The sequence below is a fragment of the Anas platyrhynchos genome, chromosome 21 (genome assembly GCF_047663525.1).
Source record: "Anas platyrhynchos isolate ZD024472 breed Pekin duck chromosome 21, IASCAAS_PekinDuck_T2T, whole genome shotgun sequence".
NCBI classification, from domain to species: Eukaryota; Metazoa; Chordata; class Aves; order Anseriformes; family Anatidae; genus Anas; species Anas platyrhynchos.
This window is the reverse complement of record NC_092607.1, coordinates 6,649,781-6,662,341: the sequence shown is the minus strand read 5'-3', so window position 1 is coordinate 6,662,341 and position 12,561 is coordinate 6,649,781. Positions and strand designations below refer to the sequence as shown.

The 12,561-nt window shown below is 41.4% G+C and overlaps 1 protein-coding gene across 15 annotated transcripts in view; it reads right to left on the bottom strand.

Annotated features, from left to right (window-relative positions):
• PTPRT (protein tyrosine phosphatase receptor type T) overlaps positions 1–12,561 on the bottom strand; it is a 449,634-nt gene that overhangs the window by 44,617 nt on the left and 392,456 nt on the right. For 9 of the 15 annotated variants that reach the window (XM_038166116.2, XM_072026287.1, XM_072026289.1 and 6 more), the window contains 2 exons: positions 8,088–8,165; positions 7,840–7,887 (listed from right to left, as the gene is read on the bottom strand). The exons of 2 other annotated variants lie outside the window; for them this stretch is intronic. In XM_038166116.2, the coding sequence (XP_038022044.1) occupies positions 7,840–7,887; positions 8,088–8,165 (126 nt within the window). The remainder of the gene's footprint in view (positions 1–7,839; positions 7,888–8,087; positions 8,166–12,561) is intronic. 4 more of the 15 variants (XM_072026288.1, XM_072026290.1, XM_072026293.1 and 1 more) reach the window with 3 other exon arrangements.

Here is a 12,561-nt window from a genome sequence, read left to right as displayed (position 1 = left end):
CATGACAAATAATGCTTTAGCTGGCTTACTGTTATATTGGAGGGAAGATACCAAGACAGGCATATGCTCTGTTTTGAAGTTATAGGACTACGAGAAGGAGAAAGGAATGACAGCAGTGGACACACGGCCACAGGGCAAGCTGTGAGATAAACGAGACTGGTGGTTGAATGATCAGGGATGCTGAACATATCCTGCTTCTTCTGAAACAAATTGCCATCAAATTGACCACCTGCTCTGAAGATCAGGCTACTGGATTTAAGGATTTCGGAAGCTCAGTTTCTCATAAACATAGTCACATTCCTTGGACGCTCCAAGATTTATAGAGCTATGGTTCTAGCGAAGCAACCCTCACATACAAAATGTGAATAAATTTGGGATTTAAGGAAGAGTAACATCCAAAGCATTTGTATAATCATCCCTAATGCTCCAACTAATGACAGTGTGAGAACTCTGAACAGAGGGAATTTCAAGGCTTATTAATTCCCCTAGTTGGATTCGCTTTCCCCGTGCATCTTTCCTCCCCTATTCCCTATTAACCTTCTGTAATGGAGAGGAAAAGATTTTTACTGCGGACCATTTCCGACAGACGTACTATGCTTAATTTTCCATCATTAGGTTTAATACAAACCCAATTTCACAACTGGCTTCTCTGAAGAACCTACATGTAATGCCACATTTTTATCAGCCCCAATTAAAAAACATTACAATATCCCTACTCGAGAGGGAGTCTTAAAACTAATGTGCGGTTCTAGTGCTAATACAGTCAGGGCACACGCAGAGAGAGCACAGGCTACTTGTGAAATGGAGCTCAGATCAGTCAGCTCCTTCATGGGATATTATTCATTTGCCTTCTTCAGATCCTTTAATTCTTGTATATTTGGCTCTTTTCTCCCAACAGTATCCTTGGAAGAGGTGAAAGCCAGAAAAGCAGCCCCCTTTCCAGAATAACTTCCTTAAACTAGGCACCCATGTTCTGAATCTGGAAGTAGAAGATGCCCAGCAGCAAAGAAGGGTCTGACTCTGGCCTCTAAGTTTACAGCAACAACTGTGATTCTGGTCTCTTGGGTCAGACAGAAATATTACAAAATCCACTGATTGTCGTAACAGGTCTTGTGGTGTGGTCTGCAGCATCACCTTTCACCCAGCCAAGTGTTTCTCCTAAGACAAACCCAAGTCACGCAATCTGGGTCGTCCTGCTCTCAAGCCTAGAGCACACGGAGCTGACACTGGGAACATCACCTCTGATGGATTTCTGTAACAAAAGCATCTTGAATGCCCTCTGTGCACTATACGACCCAAAAGAAAACCACAGAAAATCGGCACAGAAATTTGCACCAACTCAGGAGGGCTGTTGGTTCTTTCCATGAGCATCTTATCTAGACAAGGAAAATATTGGAGGGGCTTTTATGGAGATAAATTACAATGTATGAAGCAAGTCTGGTGTTCATATGTTCTGCTAATAAAGCCTGATGCAAGAAACATATTGTTCCTTCCCGGTCTAATCACACCACGAGTCTGAACCTAAGCATGGTTAATGAGGCGCTCAAGCAAGGCCCTACACCTTCTCTCAAGATGTGCTGTTTACAGCAATTTGTGAACAATTCAAAACGCAGGGCAGGAGGGGAGGTAGCAGCAAACCCATCTCTCACCAGGACAATCAACCGGGAGTCTTCAAATGCTTACAACCAGGCTATGCCTTTCCTGCAGGCTGCAGCAATAAAAGGCATCTCGTGCCTTCTGGCACTGCTACTGCTGGAAAAGCCAACAAAAACACCAGCCCCTCAACCCCTCAGATTCTGCTGTAGTTGTTGCACTGACGGGAAGTCACAGCACTCTTCCAGAGTCCCTCCAGTCTGTCCCCTTCCCACATCCACCCTAATCTTCTGCCAACAGGGAAGAGGTTGTAAGACCTACTGCCCTTCTGCTGAAGTTCTGCTGGTGACTCCAGAGCGCTTGTGCCTTTAGTGAGTTTTCAATGAGAAAAACAAATCAAGAAAAAAGTTTTTTTTTTTTTTTGAAAAGATGCTTGAAATAATTAACTGAAATTGAAATACTCATAAACTAGTAAACACAGAGTCATGCATCAGGTTTTTTTGGATTATATTTCATGTGCCCATCTTATTTCTAGCAATACCTCCTCATTCTGTTGATAGGAACACAAACCACACCTGACTGCATACCGAAGATGGGCTACAGCATCGAGAAATAATCCAAACCCAAAGATTGCAAGAGATGGTGATTCCATCCTGACCCTAGAAGTTGTGGCAATGGTTAATTACCCCTGTTGCCTAAACATTTCTTAATTGCAATTTGATTTTATTTAGCTTCAGTTTCCAGACACTGAATCTTATTATACCTCTTGTTAGATTAAAGAGCCCTCTGAGTATTTGAAAACTTGACCTATGTAGGCACTGATCAAATCACTTCTCCGGTTTCTCTTTGATAAAGTAATTTGATTGAGAGCTTCTGAAGTCTCATTAGGGCAGAGCGTTCAGGGCTCCAGTTCCTTCCCAGACCCATCTCTGATTTTGCCAAGTTCTTTTTGTGCAGATGTAAACAAAGCAGTTTATTCTGCATGTTGCTGGAAACACACTGTTTGTAATAGGCTTTTTTTCTAATATTAGCAGCTGCAACAGGAAAATATTTTGTTAGCTTGTTTGTTAACCCTTCTTAGTGCAACATGCTTTATTCCCACACTAAGATGCCCGTTGCCAATGCAGATATTTTGTTTTCTTGAAGCTGACACTTTCATTACCAGCCTATTAGTTCACAGAACACCCTGAAATTTTGCAAAAGACATTAAATCAACAATTCACTGGCTCCCATATAACTTCCTGATGGTGAAACTCTTCAGGCATCTCAACTTATCTGTTAGAGGTGTAACTGCAGATAATCAAATTTAACAACACTGACTACACTTTTAATATTCACAAGCTCTCCTTGCTTACAAGAAATGGTACTTCTGTGACTCTCTCCTTTGCTGGAGAAATAACCATAAACTTGCTGAAGTCACCCGTGAGGTTCTGCTCTGCCAAGAGAAACACAAAGGAGTGCTGTGTGCTGAGAAAAGCCCCAGCAGAGGCCGGCAAGGTGGCATCTTCCCCCATTTGGCAAGGAGCCCTGAGGGTGAGATATTATTGCCTGCCTGCTACTACACCACCTTCTATTATATACTTTCGTTGCTGCCCAGACAACTAAAATAAATATCTCCCTCCATGGCAAAAAATGATACATTTTTCTGTAGATGTCAGCAATAAAGTGAAGAGCAGCTGAGAAATTCAGAGTCACAGCCTGCAAGTGGCTGCGTACAGCCAGACCCAGTAAGGCTGTTGGGAGTCACCTCTGGGGCTGAAGCTCTGGATCCTTTTACAGGCATTCTCCTTTCATAAACCTGGTTTTGGTACCCTAAGAGATACCTAGACACATATTATGGCGTTGCCCTCAGATTAGAAAACTAACCTAATGCCTCAAACAACTGAAAGCAATGCTGTGCTGATGTGTAATCTTCAGTAGGGAAGTAGGGAAGTTTCTTTCAAAACTTTTACTTTAATATCCCCAATTTCCACTTGTTACTGAAATGACAGGCGTATTGCTTATTCTCTTAGCCTTGGTAAGTGTGTAACACAGTAAGACATCCTTTGCACAAAATAAATTATATTTTGAGCGGTGTTTGTGATGGATTTAATTACACATATCCAATCTCTCTCTACTAGAGCAATGGCTGTTGATTACTTGACATCTTCCAAGTACGACTACAGGACAACTAATCTCTCTTCCCCTACCACTAGGGATATGGAGCTATCTGGTAAACTAATTTGCTTTTTGAGTGCTTTATTATATGATAAATATCCAGCTATAATATACCACATGCAAACCAAAGTCAAAACATCATCTGTCTTATGAGATCAACTGAGCTAGAAAAGGCAAGTTCCTTAACCAAAAGCCTTCTTGACAGAACAAATCATTCATTTCACAGGTTATGAAGAAGCCACATGGCTGGAGAAAATAATTTTCTCTAGATTTCAGAGAATCACTTGATAAATACTAGCAAAAGTATATTCTAATCTTATAAAAATTATTGATTTTTTTTTCTTTAGTATAGAAAAAAAAACACATTGTTTTTAGATGTGAGGAAGATGCTTTGGTGACATGGGCTAAAACTGGGGACTACTGGGTACCTGTACAACTGTGCAGCTGTTCAGATTTGTGGGACCTCAACAAAGCAAACCTGACTCACAGGTGAAAAGATGCTGTCAGATCTGCCTACCTTACAGAGCAATACAGTAGCTGAAAAGCTACTGGCAACTTCAAAACAGCACCGAAAAACAGAAGCCACTAAAGAGGAATTTTCCAAGCCACAGGATCATATGCAGATGGAAAGAAACCTAAGGGAAACTCAGCTCAAGCAACAGCCCTCAGTGGCATGCTCTTCCACTGCACATCAACATTAGCACAGTGACTGGACGTGAAAGCTTCTTCCACAGCCCCTTACGGACTGACATGGACCAGAAGGCTACAGATACAATTGAACAGATCAAGCCACTCGTTTTCAAGTTTTCAATATGTAAAAATCACTCATCTTGCAATTTATGTCAGTAATGTGAGACCTGCTAATGAACCAATATCAGCTTCTTTATATCTTTTTAGTTCTTGAAACATTAGGTTGTGGATAAATCCAGAGCAGAATGAGTGGGCATGGGCAAAAGCCCACCCATGCTACAGAACAGTGAACATCAGAGCAAATTTTTGTCTTTCTAAACGCAAGCCAGATTTTGTGCTAGATGTCACAACAGCGACCTTTCTCTGCTTTCACCCATCTGCAAGGAACTACGAGGCATCGCAGTCCATCCTCTCCTCAGGGCAGGGACTCTTATTATCAGGATATTCTTGATTAAGTGAAATGAAAATGACACAAGGGTGTAGTGGGTTTATGTGGCAAGGTTTTGGTAGCTGGGGACTGCAGCAGTGGCCTCTGTGAGAAGAACCCAGCAGCTGCCCCATGTTAGATAAGGGCCAGTTTCAGCCGGCTCCAAAGGAACCCACAGCTGCCCAGAGCCAAGCCAATAAGCAACGTTGTTTTATGCCTCTGTGAGAGCAGACTTAAGAAAGGGAGGAAAAAACCTGCTGTTCAATAGCAGCTGGGAGAGTGAGGAGTGAGAAACAGGCTTACAGACACCAAGGTCACTGAAGAAGGAGGGCAGGAGGTGCTCCAGGTGCTGAAGTTCCCCAGCAAACTGTGGTGAAGCAGGTTGCCTCCCTGCAGCCCATGGGTCTCCCATGGAGCAGATCTCCACGCTGCAGCCCATGGAGAGGAGCCCACGCAGGAGCAGGGGTCTGTGGGGAGCTGCCACCCGTGGGGGACTTATACTGGAGCAGTTTGCCCCTGGGGGATGGACCAGTAACAATAAATTTCTTTAATCTCCCTGTGCTGAGTCTGTTTTGCCCATGATGATACTTGTTGAGTGATCTCCCCATCCTTATCTCAACCTTTGGGCCCTTTTCATCGCATTTTCTCCCCCTTTCCCTTTGAGGAGGGGGAGTGAGGGACTGGTTGTGGTGGATCTCAGCTGCCCACCTGAGTAAAAGCACCATAAAGGGAAAGGCACGCTGGCTCCCCTGAAGAACCTGCCCTGACGACATATGCTGAATATCTCTGAGAGCCACTGGCCATGCACGTTTTCTCCCAAAACAGCCTCCACTGTGGTATTATCTCCCTTTCAGACTTTACATTAGTGGTACAACATGGGCCTTACTGAAATATTAAAACCAGGGAAATTAACTCCTTCACTTTTTAGTATTAAATATTCACTTCCCTAGCAAAGATACTTGTGAAAACCATTAAATCCAGAGATGTCTACAACTATAAGGTAAAATTACAGAGCTAAAAACATGCATTACGTAAAAAAGTATTAATCAAGCACAAGATAGGGTAGAGGCAAAATAAATAAATAAATCCTCCGTATCTTATTATCAACAAATCATGTCACAGCCAAGCCTAGGGAGTCATCTACTATTGCAGATACAGAACATTTATTAGCAGAAGGCATAACAGATGGAACAAATAGCACTGAACTGCAGGTAATGCCCAAAGACAGATATTGGTGGTGGGATGACTGATGCCCTTTTTAAATCTTTTGCTTTCCCAGGAATGAATATTAATAAACGTCAAAAAATTAAACTTATTTTTCTCATACAGCATCACCCAATGTCTGGTGAATCTGTCTGAGAAGCCAGAATGTCATAGTTTTCACTTGCCTTCAAGTCATAGGATAGAAATTTCTTCAGTGCTATGGGCTGTTTCACAGCACCTTTGGCTTTTACAGTCAGATGCAACTGACTGAGGGGGTGACCAGTCTGTGTAAATCATGTCTTGGAAATGCACTCTGCTTAACTTCCCGTGTGTAAAAACAGGGATATTAATCCTTGCTCAGCTCAGAGGTAGTGGTTAGAAGATGATAAGTTTGAAAGAGTTTTGAATACATAAGCATAAGACTACTTTAATTCTTATTCCCCACCCCCCCACCTCCCCTAAAATTCTGGGGTTTGAAAGCTTTGGGATTTTTATTTTCCCCCCTGTAAGAGGCATAGTTGAATCTGTCTCACTCCTTGAGCCATTTGGTTCACTATCAGGGCATAGGGGTGAAAACGTCTCCCTCACAGGAGGGTCCCCATTTTCACAGATGCTGAGTGCTGGGATGAGAGCAGTTTGACATCTTCCAGCAAACTGCAGGTCTGGGCCCTGCTTCGAAAGTATAGCCAAAAGATTAATCTGCCCTTAGACTTCTCTGTTGACAGCACTGAGTCTCTAGGGAACAAGAACAAACCTTCTAGAAAAGAAGGCTCTTTTTCTCTACTGCTTCAAAAGAGGGCTCACTCATTGCCATCGGGCACGTTGATATACAACAGGATAAATGCACGTATCGTGCAGACCCTCTGAGCCTCTCTGCCCTGGCTGTTAGTCTGCAAACCAAGGCACTTAAGTGCTTGGTTGTAATTCCTTCCTGGTCTAACTATGGGCCTTCAGTGTGCTCAGAGTAATGTTTAAAGCAGACACGGTAGATTACTGTGTCTGGAAGTGAACATTTACTGTAGATAATCCAAAATGACAGGTCTGATAAATACCACTGGTTAGATTCTGATCAACTACACATCATCTTTCTGATTCATAGCAGAGGAATTGCCTTCTTCAAATTCCACACACAGGCAGCATCCTCCAGGGAGAGCCTGAAGTTGTAGGTTGTTATTACTCACTTTCAAGGGTACACCTCCAATAAGTTTCTGAATAACTTCTTTTATCAGCTTACAGTTTCTGCCAATTTTGCTCTCTCTGTTAACTTAATGTAAAAACATTTTATTTCTAAAAATCCCAAAGCTAAGAGCTCCATGCTCTATGCTTTATTTATCTCCTGGACAAGAAGAGATAATTTTCAGAGATGTTGAACGCTAACATCTTCCTCTAAAGTTACCAGCAGCCACAGCACAGCCTCCACCTTTCAGAACCTGCCTTTTATTATCCTCTCAAATCTATACCAGACTGCTTGAACATTTAAAATTTAATTCTAAGCATAAGCAGAATAAGGTGGGGCCACTTGCCCAAACTCAGCCTCTGATTTCTCCAAAGAAACTCTTATACTTTGAACTGTTTTTTCCTTTAAAAGATGAAATAAAAATCAATTCATAACAACAAGAAAGCACAAGTGAAACAAAAGGCTTCCCAATTAACAGAACACATGACTGCAGCATTAATTATGATTTTGGAGCCCAGCCACTCTGTAGCATTCTCTAAATTATCAAGATGCAATGAGTGTTTTCTCTCCAATGAAGTGCAGTACACCATACCTGGCTTCTTACCTAACAGCGTGGTCGATGGAACAGTGTCTGATGATACTTTGAGATGGAATTCCGTTCACCCACACGACACGGATCATTGAAAATCAACAGAAGATCAATAGGAAAAAAAAATTACAAAAAAATGAAAACAAGGTTAGCCGTATCTAACACTCTGAAGATTCAGTCTATAGGTCATATTGGGAAATGTACAAAAGCAAAGAAAATTTAGAAATGAAAAAAAAGTCTGGCACTAGTACCTGAGTAGTAGGAATTCAACAAAGATTTGCTCTGAAGGGTTTTGCTTTGGACAGAAAATGAACAAGGAGAGGGTGATGCTAGGTAGGAAAGACATAAGGAAAAGACTTTAGACATATATTAAGAGAGAGAAAGAACAGGGAGAATGTTCCTCAAAGAACACAGTAATATGGGATATAAAACACTTATCAAAATGAATTATATTTTTCATCTCAACATGCATATTACATTTATTACAATGTCATAATGATGGATTTTCTTTAATATAAGCACTCCAGACCCCAAATATAATATTATAGTTATTGTAAATCAATGTGTTCCTACACAGGATACATGTATAGGACTATATCCTATATACACCTTTTCTTTTCTTTTCTTTTTTTTTTTTTTAAACCAAAGGAACATCTAGGAGAAAGATCCTTAAAAAGAACACCCAAAATACAAACTACAGAGAATCAAATGCATTAATAACAGTAAAATAAGCCTGCTCAAACACAATGTACACTAGTACCGCAAAAATACACAGGTAGGGTAGCAAATTCTTTGTTAAAACCATATAAGATAACAAGGGAATTGTTCTTCAACCCAGAACACTTCATAGCAAATCCTATAATATTTTACTCTGAGAGACAGGTTCTTTTAGCAAGACCAACTTTCTCCCATTAAAGCATTAGCTTTCTCTGGACAAAAATCCACAAATTATTCCCATATTAATCAACTATTTATGGAACAGAGGCAGGGCTCCACATCTTCACAGTAGATTCCTTTCTTGCTAGTAAATTTATGAGGTTATTTTATATCTGCAATAGCATACACATACATTCTTGTGGTAATCAATCATTTCTGAATGCATATTCTTCTATTATCATTCTGCTTTTATTCCTAAACTTACATTTATCTCCTCAAAATGTTGGGAAACAAGCTAGTACAAATCTCAGTACATCAGAAAGATGACAACAGATAACAGAGGAAAAACTATTCCATAATCCAAAATAAGTAGATAAAACTCAGTATACATATCGAAGTAATTTCAGAAGCTTTTTTTTTTTCTCTCTAGAAAATAAAATAAAAAAAAACACCTCTTAAAAATTTCAAGTCCTTCTATGAAGTGAATGAAAGGAGTCACTACTCTAGGAAGTTTCATAAAGTCTGCAGAATTACCTCCTAAGCACTTTGTAATCATCTAGTAAATGAACTTGCTCTGGTTTTGCATTCTCCTGCTATATTTTCAAGCTTAAACCATTTGAAAACACATTAAGATAATCAAATTTCTCATAGCTTAGTCTGCCTTCAGTCCATAACACATCTCTCATTTGGAACCTCTTTCACTTTCTTCCGTGTTTGTTAGTCTAAATAAGACCCTCTCCTCTCCCGTACTTGGAACATGGCCACTTTGCAGATGTGCAGATAAGGCCTATGAAGAGTAATTTGGTTGCCCTGGGTCACAGAGCAAGACAACAGTCAGGACTCGGAGCAGTATTGGAATTTTCTGGAGTTTGGGAGAAAAAAGAACTTATGGGGCCAACCCTGCTTTTCCAGGAATTGCTAATTACAAATTACTTGGGAATCTGAAGGTAGATGCCTCACTCCAGTGAATTTGATTTAAATTGTTACCAATTGAGGTTTCTGAAATGAGCAATACCTGTGAGACAGAGAGGCAAATTTAGACTTCCAAAGAGCTCATTTTCAAAATCAGTAGTGGCTTGTGTAACAAGATGCACACCCTGGGCCACCACCGCACCAGACATTCCCACCAGAACTAGCGCATGCACTTCCAGACATGATTTCACGTCAGGGTAGATATTAAGACTTCATTTAAAATTCCCTCTACACAATCTGGAATGGCATAGGAGCCCATACAGCTCCCTCTAGTCATGTAGAATGGTGGAAGCTCCTCCCTATTCTGGAAATGATTCTCCCTACCTTTTTTTTTTTTAAAGAGTTTGTAAAGAAACCAACCCTGCAAACATTCCAAACTGTCACAAAAAGCCACAAAAGGGATTTTGCTTTTTTTTTTTTTACTATTATTTTAAAATTTTAAATGATGAAATTTGGCTTTATTACTATTTAGATTTTTTTGCCTAAAGAAAATGTCTCATGGTCATGATACTACAGGTCCTTGGACTGCATTTAGCAGGCCTCCTACCAGATAATGAAAAAATTATCTATGGAGTAACAACAAATAGATCTTGATGCAACTGTTTTGACTTAGAGCAAATCTTTAAGGCCTTTGCATTTGATTCACTGCAAAAGGATGTGGGATATGGAGAGGTGTGAATTTAGATGGTTCTTGGTTAAATATGATAATTAAAAAGCTGAGTGCCACTCACCTACGTCTTCCTCTTGTTTTTGCTAGTAAGAGCACAGTGACTTGGTAAGTATATAATAGTGCTCCCTAATGCAGATCTCAGTTCCCTACAGCTTCCTAAATGCTGTCTTCACACTATGCCCCTGACAGTAATGTTAAGGCTACCTATCTAACAATCTGTATCGAAGTCACTCCTTTAGATTATTTGGAAAGCAGTCTTCTCCCAAACTGAGATGTCACAAAAGTTAAACATACCCCTGTAACCAGTCTCTAGCAAAACTGGATGCATTTTAAGAGATCAAATCCTCAGAATCAAATAGTTCCTGACACCAAGCTCCCAAGGATGTCAAGCTGGTGATGCTGGTGATGTAGCACTCTCCCTAGAGAGGATCTGCCTGATCTCTGTTATCTGCAGCCCTACCCATGGCATTTTATCATTGCAAAGCTGGAAGAGCAGTTCCTCTGTGCAGGACACATTAGCACATCGTTGCTGAGATGATATACTGCTGCTTCTCCCATCACACAGATGGGCTGCCAAATTGCACAGAATTTATGTGCAATAACAACCCCTTGCACACCCTTCTGGTCAGCACACAGATGCTGGTGGATAATTTTAGGTCCACCTTGTCTCCCATTTGTCACCTCGTTTCACAATAACCCTGCACTGAGTCAGTGCCTGCATGTGACTGTGCTGTGCCACTCCAAGGAAAACGACACTGCTTTCCAAACCCTCCTGCAAACTGAGCAGCAGTCTCAAATATTGCAAATACCATCGCTTATTTGTAATGGATTTAGGATATATATCTATATTAAAAAAAAAAAGGCAGCACAGTATTCGAGAAAAATGAACAATTCACCTTCACATGACCCTTTGGTAAAACTAGATGAGCTGGAATAATGCTGGACTAATTTATCCTTCAGCAAATACTTATTCTGATTCTGTATCATGGCAGATACACAGGCTGAGTCCATAAAATCTCTCCAGTCAAAACTCTTACAGGTACCACTAAGAATTCTGCCTGGATAAGGGCTGTCAGTGTGGGACAGACAGAGGGATAAAGAGCTTCTTCCCTTTGGGCCAGAAAAGACAAGGCCTATTTCTGTTACACTTTTCAGCAAGACTTGATGTCTCGCTGCTCCGGCACAGTTCACAGAATGGTTTGGGTGGGAAGGGACCTTAAAGTGCACCCAATGCCACCCCCTGCCATGGGCAGGGCCCCAGCCCCCCCCAGCCTGGCCTTGGGCACCCCCAGGGATGGGGCACCCACAGCTCCTCAGGGCAGCCTGGGCAGGGCCTCGCCACCCTCAGAGTAAAGAATTTCTTCCCTATATCTAACCTAAATCTACCCTCTTCCAGTTTAAAACCATAACCCCTTGTCCTGCCACTACATGTCCTTGTAAAACGCCCTTCTGCTGTTTTCGTGTAGGCCCCCTTTAGCAGGCCACTACCAGGCCTCCCCAGAGCCTTCTCCTCTCCAGGCTGCCCAACCCCACTCCCTCAGGCTGCCTTCACAGCAGAGGTGCTCCAGCTCTCTGATCAACCCACAGCCCAAGGTCCTCCTCAGGGCTGCTCTCGATGCATTCTCCACCCAGCCTCTGTTTGTGCTTGGGACTGCCCAGATGCTCCAGATCTCCCAGGACATAATTACATTTAACAGCAGCAGACATCTCTGTCAAGTGACAATATTCAGATCTGCAAATTGCCAACAGGACTGTGTGCTCCTGCTGCAGTGCACTGGCCTCTACAGACCCCATTTCAGTCTGACTTTATGGATGGCATTATTTGCAAGAGCTGACACTGAAAATTTAGAAAGACATTCCCTCTAAAGCACTGAGATAGAGTAGGTGAAGGAATATGCATTTTTACTAACAGCAAAGGTTTTTTTTTTTTCCATGTTACTGCTACAGCAAACTTGGACTCTCATAGCCGAGGTCAAGATGGAGAGGACGACTCCCTGTCATGAGATATTCACAAACACTATTTCCTGTTGTGAGGAAAAAGAAAATTTAAGAAGGAATTTGAGAGAGCTGATTTCAAAAGCTAAGATGAATAACCCCTTGTAAAACTCTATTAGTTAGCAGAAAGGTTACAAAGTAATCCTATTACGTTATTCAAAAGTTACAGTAGGCCTGTATAGAAACCCTCAGGTATTAAACTCCATTAAGGC